The sequence below is a fragment of the Tamandua tetradactyla genome, chromosome 23 (genome assembly GCF_023851605.1).
Source record: "Tamandua tetradactyla isolate mTamTet1 chromosome 23, mTamTet1.pri, whole genome shotgun sequence".
NCBI lineage: Eukaryota > Metazoa > Chordata > Mammalia > Pilosa > Myrmecophagidae > Tamandua > Tamandua tetradactyla.
Genome location: NC_135349.1, coordinates 46,809,343 through 46,819,134, shown reverse-complemented (window position 1 = coordinate 46,819,134; position 9,792 = coordinate 46,809,343). Strand labels below are relative to the sequence as shown.

Below are 9,792 nucleotides of genomic sequence, written 5' to 3'. Positions count from 1 at the left end.
ATTGGGTGCTGCAAGCAACAGAAACTCTAATGCAGAAGTGACTGAGTGAGGGCGGCAGGGCAAAGGGTAGCGAGGACCCCTCTGTCCCAGGCTGGGAAACTGTGACACTCGTCATGCTATTCCAAAACATTTCATTGACACCAGGGTAGGCAAAACTCTTTCTATAAAGGGCTAGGTAGGCTCTGCAGCTTGTATAGTTCCTCTCACAGTTATTCAACTCTGTCTTCGTAGCATGAAAGCAGTTACACAATGTGTAAATGCCCCGGCATGGCTGTGAACTAACAAGACTTTACTTATGAAACCAGATGGCGGACTGAGTTTGACCCATGGCCTATAGTGTAACCCCTGACGCCTATATTGCGCCAACTGCGTACCTGTGGAAGGCACAGTATCAAGAGAAATTATGGAAAAACATCAGAGTATTGGCAGGTTCGGCTTCTTACAGCCTTCAGTAGGAACCCACAAGAAATGGCATAAAGGGAAGAAGATATGGCTTTGCTGAGATTCTTGCTGCTTGAGGCCTGCCATTAAATTGATGGAGAACCCAACGATTTGGAAATTTATAGGGATGGACAAGTCAAAATCTAAACCAAGGCCAGCAAACTTTTCCTGTAAAAGGCCAGACAGTAAATATTTTAGGTGTTGTGGCCACATGAGGTCTCTGCATTTTTTAAACAACTATTAAAAGATGAAAAAACGATTCTTAGCTTGTGGGCCATAAAAAAAAAAAAGACCTTTGGCCAGCAAGTCTGTAGTTTTTGAAGTCCTGCTCTAAGATAATGCTCAGTAGTGGGGAGGTTAAAGAGGTTAAGCAGGAGGTAAGAGGCATAGGATTACAGAAAAAAGGTATGCCAACTCCTCTAGCATGCTTCACCAGACAAGTGACAAGCCTAGGGAGACAGCTCAGATGGGAAGGTCTCAAGTTCCTGTCTCAAGGCTGCAATAGAGCATGGAGACATGGGGTGACAAAATCAAGTCATAGGCTCAAAAATTATGTCCAAACAAGATCTCTGGCTGGTCCTTTGCATGGCCTAAGGAAACCCATCCATGACCGAGAATAGCTTGCAACTTCCCAAGCCTGAGGTATAGCCCAGAGACCTTCAGCCTCCTTCTTTTGCCCAACTTAGGCACAGCCCATGGAGGATGGTAGATGAGATGGAGGTGGGGGGGATCACCCTGCTGCACAGAGCCAGGAGCCATGGGTTAACCAGCCACAGATCTCTTTCCTCCGCCAAGGAGTTCCTGGTGTACACAAACAACAGTGAATCCGGGCAGTGGCAGAGGCCACTCGGCATTCCTCCTCATTCTGCTCATCTTTTTTCCAAAGGGGAGTATTCCTTCTTTCCCATCATATGTTGGGTACCTGGGCCGTTTTAAAGCTGTTATGTACCCCAGAAAAAGCCATATCCTTTTTCCTGGTCCACTCTTGTGATGGCAACCATGTTTCTTTTCATCCTGATTCAATATTGTGGGGTGGAAAGTTTGATTAGATTATTTCCGCAGAGATGTGTCGTGCCCAATTGTGGGTGTGACCTTTTGATAAGATGGAGATGTGACTCCATCCACTCAAGATGGGTCTTGATTAGTTTACTAGAGCCCTTTAAAAGGAGGAATATTTTGGAGAAAACTCAGATGCAGACGCTTACAGAACAAAAGTGATAGAACCAAGAGAGAGGCAGATATTTAGAGGTGCTTGGAGTGTCGACAGAGAAAGAAGATAAGACACGGACATTTGGAGATGGAAAGCCCAGGTGACATTGCCACTGTAACTTCTCATGAGATACCAAGCGAGCTAGAACCTAGAGTTGTGTCCCAGACGAGCTAAGTGAAGGCTCCTAAGTGACACTTAGAGAGGAAACCACTGGCATCAGAAACTGGAAACAATGGAACTGAGAACAAGGACCAACAGATGCCAGCCACGTGCCTTTCCATGTGACAGACATCAGCCTTTCTTGAATCAAAGTGTCTTTCTCTGTGGGACCCGGTATCAAGGGATTGAGAAAGCCTTCTTGACCAAAAGGGGGAAGAGAGAAATGAGAAAAAATAAAGTGTCAATGGCTGAGAGATTTCAAACAGAGACGAGAGGTTATCCTGGAGGTTATTGTTATGCATTATATAGATATCTCTTTTCAGTTTATGGTGTATTGGAGTGGCTAAAGGGAAGTACTTGAAACTGTAGAGCTGTGTTCCAGTAACCTTTTTTATTTAAGATGATTGTATAAAGATAAAACATTTACAATGTGACTGTGTGATTGGGACAACCTTCTATCTGATGCTCCATTTATCTAGGGTATAGACAGATGAGTAAAAAAATGTTGAAAAAAATAATTAACAGGGCAGGCCACGGTGGCTCAGCAGGCAAGAATGCTTGCCTGCCATGCCAGAGGACCCGGGTTCGATTCCTGGTGCCTGCCCATGTAAAATAAATAAATAAATAAATAAATAAATAAATAATGGGGAACAAAGATTAAAATATATTGGGTAGATGGAAATACTAGTGATCAATGAGAAGGAGGAGTAATGGGGGTATGGAATGTATGAGTTTTTTCTTTTTTTCTTTTCCTGGAGTGATGCAAATGTTCTAAGAAATGATCATGGTGATGAACATACAACTATGTGATGACATTGTGAGCCACTGATTGTACACCAAGTATGGAATGTTCATATGTTAAGAATGTTTGTATTTGTATGTTGTTTCAACAATTAAAAAAAAAAAAAAAGATACCTTCCCCTGGCTGCCCTAGCTGAGACATTGTTATGCCTTAGAACTGTAAACTTGTAACTTTATAATAGACTTCCTTTATAAAAGCCATTCCATTTCTAGTGTATTTCATTCTGGCAGCTTTAGTGAACCAAAACAGTACCTTTGGGAGTAGATGGCTTAACTTTTATCCATAGGTCACTGGGCCATGAGGAGCTACCTCCGGGCTTGCTAGGACAATCTTTGCAGACCAGAGACTTTGCACTGGAAACGGGAAGTGGTACCAGGTTGAGATCAGGGTTGTATACTTCTGTGGAAGAGGTTAGTTGTCTCCCGAATGTTCAAAAAGACCTTTAAAATGTAAATATGGAACTGCAGTTGCGCATGGATGTTGGGCAAAGGGATGGACTGTTGCCGGCACCTCCGGTTGCCCCCCTGCAGTCAGTTCCCTCTTCTGCTTTATAGAAGTGCAACTCAGAGGTCTACTCCTCAGTGAGGATGATTTGATCCCTGCTTAAAGGTCAATGCTAACCATGCTCATTTGATTATCTCTGCCAGTGATTGGATTAATATGAAAATGCAGCTAATAAGACATCAGGAAGAGTCTGCTAAAGGCCTTCTGGGAAAGTTCTCCTCATTCCTAACAGAAAAACAGGAAAAGCCAGTTCCTTCTTATTTGATTAGTCCAGGAGTCAACAAATGTTTTCCGGTTAAGGACCAGACAGTAAGTATTAAAGCCTTCGCAGGCCATAAGACTTCTGTCACAACTCGGCTGTTGTAGTATGAAGGCAGTCATAAACAATATATAAACAAGTGGGCATGACTGGGTTCCAGTAAAACTTTAGTCACGGACACTGAAATTTGAATTTCATACAATTCTTACGTGTAATGAAGTGTTACTCTTCTTTTTGTTTCCCCCCAACTATTTAAGAATGTAAAAATCATTTTTAGCACATTGGCCAAACGAAAACAGGTGACAGGACAGTTTTGGCCCATGGGCTGTAGTTCACAGACTCTCGGAATAGACAAAGAGAAGTTCCCCACATGGAGTATCTACCATCCTTTTCTGTGGGAAATTCCACAGAACTTGGCCCCCTGCTATCCACGTTTATATAATTTGACCTCCCCCCTCTTCTGGTCAATTTATTGAAGCAGTGAGGAATGGGCTTGTGACCCAAGATAGATCAATCAGTTGGGAAGTTGGAATTGAGACTAAAATAGACTAGACTAAGTCATCATAACGCACCTAACAAGGAACACAGTGGCTGGGCCAGAGCTGGGGCAGACATCTGTTGAATGAATGTCTTGAATGAATGACAGGCTGAATTCCTGAGTGGAAGTAAGGTAAAAGTGAGTGCTCTGGGGTGACCACCGTGTACCTGCCACATGGACAAAAACAGAAACAGAAATATGAGTGTAAAAAGTAAGAAATGTGCTTCCTAGACAGATAGCTTTTACTGTTTGGGGCATTTCTTGGTCAAAGATCAAAGATCTCTCCTTCTCTCCCTGCCTCAATTTCATTTTTCAGCAGAGTATGCTATAGATAGTCTGATTCTCATCAACATCTCACCCTTTAAAGCAGAGGTCTTTATTAAACACAAACAAAGGAAGAGGAGCGGTTTCACAGTTTGTAGGGCCCAGTGTGAAATGAAAACGCAGGGCTGCCTGTTCAAAATGTGACAAATTTCGAGTCGGCACTGGCACGGCAGAACCCTCCGGCAGGCGGGGGCCCTGCGAAGCTGTGACTGCAGGGGTCGAATGTCCACAAAGCTGGTGGTGAGGAAGCGGAGGGCCTGCCCTGCAGCTCGTGCCAGCAACCAGTTTTTCGCTGGCTCTGGATGGGAAATCCGAATGTCCCCGTCACCCAGCACGCTTCCCCCCTGCTTGTGGGAGCGACCCCACATGGTGGGACAGTTGGGACATGAGAGGCTGTAGCTCCAGGCCATTTGGTTTTAATCTTTATTTTTTATGTACAGTTTCTGATTATACAAGACTTTTTTTAAATGGAGGATCTTAAAGGCACATGAAGTGGCAAGAATCAGACTACCCTGAAATCACATTTGTCCCCAATGCAAGATTCAGATTTAGCCTCTTGACCTTTCCCTAGCATTTCCCCAACACTGCTGCCTCCCGATATACAAAAATTGTACAACTTTCTATATTGTAAGTAACCTTTAAACCATTAGCGAGTTCAGTAATTCCCCAGCCAGGTGGGTTTTAAACTATGACCCAGCTTCCATTTAGGATCCGGTGTTTAGTGTGTTTATGGCAGGCTGAGGGTTCTAGGTTTCTCCATCATCAGTTAATACAGAGCATCCTAGGACTGAGGAAGTGTCACAGGTAAGCTGCCTGGAGCAGAGGGCATGTGGGAACGGGGCAGTCTCCGATTTTCTTGCATTTGGATATGTGCATACACATTCACACAGAGCATTCTCCAAATCCATTTGAAGAGACCCAACATCATTTTAATGCCAATAACAAAACAAGTTAGTCCAGACTGTCTCCATCATGCAGCCCCTCCCCGCAAGAATTACAGTACTTTATAAAAACGTCCTAAAATGCACAAGGTACAGTTCCTTCAAATGCAGTTGTCAACCGAGCAAAGGAATGTTTGGTCCTAACATTTGCTTCTTGGACATCTTAGCTCATTTTTCTTGGTGGTGCTCTCAAGTACCTGATAATAAGCATCAGGTAAGGGCTGATCCATCCTACAAGTAAGAAGGTTTAGCTGTTTTCTCCCTGACACCACCACCTTTTACTCCACTTCCCAAATGCATGTCACATAGGGGTGAAAGGGCATCTCTCACATCTTAAAAAAATCTTAGTACCTCAGATGGATGTGAGCCTCGAATGCCATACAGTCCTGGCAGTCAGCCAAGAAAACCCACCAGGTAAATTCAGATTGTCTGCAACAGAGATACTCGCGTAGCCCCAAAGTATTTACGAAAGGCATTCAGGCATCGCTTGGGGGTTGTTTCCCCAGGCCTCTGGTTCTAAGGATCTTTTTTGTTTGTGTTTGTTTCCATTGTGGGTCCTGGAAAATCACAGAAAAGCCAACTGAGTAGATAGCTTGGGGCTCCCGAGACCCAACTTCCTTCACGAGGCTCAGCCAGTATCCTGCCACCCCGAGGGTGTGACCCACTGCTGCCCGCAATGTGGCAAATGACAGTGTTCCAGGCGGGCACAAACTGTTTGTCCTGTCTTCGCCCCCCCCCGTCATCCTGCACTGCGCTGGTTGCCTCTCCACAGGGAAGGGGTCCTGTCTCGGAGGCTGCAAACCCCACCAGGGCAGGGGACTGTCTGGATTGCCCACCACTGTATTTTCAGAGCCTCAAACCTTGCCTGGAACACAGTAAGCTTTCAGGAAATTTGTTAAAAATGAATGAATGAGCGGGTGGATGAAGAGATGAAGGAAAGAAAACCCAATCCTGCCTTAAAAACATGCTCTCAATGGTCCTAAAACTACTCAAACCAAACGTCTCTCTTGTTCTGCAGGAGCTGGGCTGAGGGCAAATCATCACTCCACTTAGCAGAAAGTCAAGTGCACAAGCTTTGAGTAGCACCAGTGCCAAAAGGGACAGAGCCCGCACGCAGGGCTATGCACGCCTCCCCAGCAGCACACGCAAAACAAACGTGGAAAATGACAGCGAGGTGCCCAGAGCTGCTTCCATTCCATGGGGGGCATTTTCCAGGTTTGCCTGCATTGCCACACATCTATTAGGGCTTTTACACCTGAAGACAAACCCCCGAAAGCCCTATTTCTCTGTAGGTTCATTAACAATATTCCCAGGCTTCACCCAGGCCCTGCTGAATCAGATTCTTCCAAAGGGCACTTGTGCCCACTGAAGTGTAAGAACCACAGCTCGATGGGGTTTTCTGGTGGCTTTGTTTGCTGTCAAAACCAGGGAACCCTCCATGGAAGTGTTCTTTGGGTGTAAAGTAGTGGGGCACTGCCCAATAAATGTCACCTGCAGGAGGTGAATCGAGCTGTATTGAACTGATCTAAATGCCTCCAGGAACATTTAAAAATAGGCGTGCACAAAACAGGTTCCCTCCCACCTCCCCAGGCCTCTATTTTGAATCCTTGGCTGTGTTCTTTGCAGCCTTCATTGCAGTTTGTATTTTCCTTAACTGGTTTTTAATCCGTCTCCTCCATTAGGACTTTGAACCCCAGGAAGAGAGACATACACAGCAAGCACTCAATAAATTAGGTTGATGAATGAATGGGCGAATGGTGGATGGGTCCTCTGAGGCTCTAGAAAGAGCTGGTTATTGGAGGCCAGCCAGCCTTAGCATGCAGGGCAGTAAGAGAAAGCAGGGTGGAAAGGGGCTGCATCACTCAGGGTGCCTGGCCATCGGGACACGTGGCCGGAGACTGGAGTCAAGGTGGCCCAGATAGACACAGCTGCGTAGGTGACTAAAGAATAAAGAGCTGATTAGACCCACTTCTCATCTCGATATAATATGACCTGTAATATCTGTGAGGCAGCTCTGCTCCTCTGGCCCTGGGATTGTGGTCTCCAAATTTCATGTCCCTGAGTACCACCCACGGTACTGTTAGAAAGGCAGATTCCCAGGCCCTACCCGAAGACTCTGATTCAGAGGGGCCCAGGGGCCTGCGTCGTAAATGCTGCTCTGGGGATCCCATGTTGAGATTCTTTGCCTTGGGTCAGGCTTAAATCTGACTCCCAGCTGGCAAGCCGGTGATTTAGCAAATTTGGGCAGCACTTATTCCATCAGTGGCCAGGCATCACAGGGACATTGGGACTTAGGTTTGGAGATGGCAAGACATGGGGGCAGAGGTGGGTGGGTGGTCCACCCATTTCTCATGGGGAACTTGGGCTAAGCATCTGAGGCATCCATCTGTCACCCGAGCCCCTCCTCAGCCCACTTTCCACCACTAACACAGATATTAGGAGAGGGAAACTGAGGCAAGGAGGGGCGTGGCTTGGTCGAAGCGTGGGAAGCATGTCCCCGATACTGGCGTCCTCAGTCTCTTGTCACATCCCCACGGCTAAGAAACATCCTGCTGATCAACTGGATTTTTGTGGCTTTTCTCAATGACACTTTGGGAGGGGCCAAGATTCTGAAGACCAGCCTCCAGAGTCTATTCTCTGATCTCAAGAATGCAAAAACTCTTTTTTTTTTGTTTTCTTTTGGCCTTTAAAGGAAACAATTTTTGCTAGAAAAACCACCAAAAAAAATAAATGATTATATACAAAAACGGTTATTTGAATGTGGATTCTGTACTGCGGTGAAAGCGACCTAGCTTGCGGGGTTTTATTTGCGCTTCCTCAATATCAGGTACATGAGGCCGCTGATGAAGGTGAAGGCAAAAGCCACCCACGCCAGGATGAAGGAGTAGCCGTACGTGCCCTCCGAGGTCTGGGAGTACAAGAGCCAGTTGCTGCGGTGAAGCTCCTCTCGCCGGTCTGTGTAAATGGAAGCTGCGATCATGACGCACAGGCCTGGCGGGGAGAAAGCAAGAGCAAAAGTAACTCTCGGCCCACAGTGCACCGTGGCCATGCGACCTGAGCTGAAGACAAACTCAGTTTCTATTTTCTATTCTTGTTAGGTGTTTATTTTAGTCTGTTCGAAAAAGTGCAACTCGTATTTTGTGGTGGGCTGCATTTCCCTTCTCAGCCTTGAGAGTGGAATCCAATTTTGTCTGGGCAGTCACGCACCCAGCCCAGAGGATGGCGTAACTGGTCCAACTGTTTCTGCAAAGGGTCAGATGGGAAATATTTTTGGCCTGGAGGGCCAGGTAGCCTCTGCCACTGCTACTCGGCCGTGCCCCTGCAGCGTGAAGCTGCCACAGACAGTACCTAAATAAAGGGGTGTGGCTGTGTGCCAATAAACCTTATTCACAAAAATGGCTGGCAGGCTGTACTTGCCAAACCCTGGTCTCAGCCAGCCCTGGCAATCCCACTGCTCTCTGCTTAATATGGTTTAGGGATCTACAGATGTCCCAGTTCTGGCCACAGAACATTCTTCAGTGAAAAATTTTACTCCCTCAAATACAGAAAAATGAGAGACGAGAAAGCATTTTTTTGCTGCTGCACATTCCATTCTTTCACTTGCTTATTTCTTTAGTTACTGTCCTGTTAGGATGGAACGCCTGGAGCTGCAGCAGCCTTTTAGGGGCCATGCATTACCAATACTGAAGATGTTCAAATAAAACGATGACAGAGATGGGGGTTCTTGATGAGGGTTGAGCTGCCAAATCAACTCTGGCACCTTCTACCTCCAAGAATGTTTGTTACGAAAAACAAACAAAAACAAACAAACAAAAAACCTTTATGGTTGCAGCCATTGTTAACTGGATTTTCTGTTACTTGCAGGAAAAAAACATCCCAATTACAACACTTACAGTTCTGAAATCCACAGATATTAGTGCTAAGTTGAGGTTAAGTGCCCTGATGCCCCTGGCAGATCCACCCCTGTCCCAGCCAGCCAGTTTCAATGGCACAGTCCATCCAAGGGTTAGGGTCCATCCAAGGTGACCAGCCCTGTTCTGCCCGGGGGCTGGATGCCTAAGACCCTCTCCACCAGACTTGTTCTTTAGACATCTGAATCTAGAGCAAAATGACACCATCAGAGCTCCTTGGTTCCAATAGCATTTTCCTGCAGTAGCGGCTGCCTGCGTCTCTTTCTAAGACCTGGTTTTTCAGCTTTCCTTTCATGCTTGTGAGCTACCCAGAATCCCATCTCTTACCTAAATTAGAGTATCTGTTGCTTGCACCTAAAAATTCCTGAAGCCTATGGCACCTAAACACTCTGCAAGTTTGAGGCAGAACGAGAAAGTGGTGAAAAGAGTCTGGGAGAAGGAGATGTTGTTTAGAAGGGAAATGAGGATATGACTCTTGATTCAAAATATGGGGAAGTATTCTATATACTACTGGGTAATGGGTTTTGACTGTATTGCCTTACAGATGAATGGATCAATGGAGACAATGACAGAAAATAAACTTCCACTGGTGACAGCCAAATCCCCTCCCTGCACATTAAGTGAAAGGACTCAAATGCCTTTATGGGGTGTCCATGCCTCTGACAGTGGATACCGAGAAAATAAGGATGGAGAGCAGACACCT

The 9,792-nt window shown here is 45.9% G+C and overlaps 1 protein-coding gene across 2 annotated transcripts in view; it reads right to left on the bottom strand.

Annotated features, from left to right (window-relative positions):
- Positions 1-5,144: 5,144 nt before the first annotated feature.
- The window catches only part of EMP2 (epithelial membrane protein 2), a 38,786-nt gene continuing 34,138 nt past the window's right edge, over positions 5,145-9,792 (bottom strand). For both annotated transcript variants that reach the window (XM_077141829.1, XM_077141828.1), the window contains exon 5: positions 5,145-8,169. In XM_077141829.1, the coding sequence (XP_076997944.1) occupies positions 7,982-8,169 (188 nt within the window). In that variant the 3' untranslated portion in view covers positions 5,145-7,981. The remainder of the gene's footprint in view (positions 8,170-9,792) is intronic.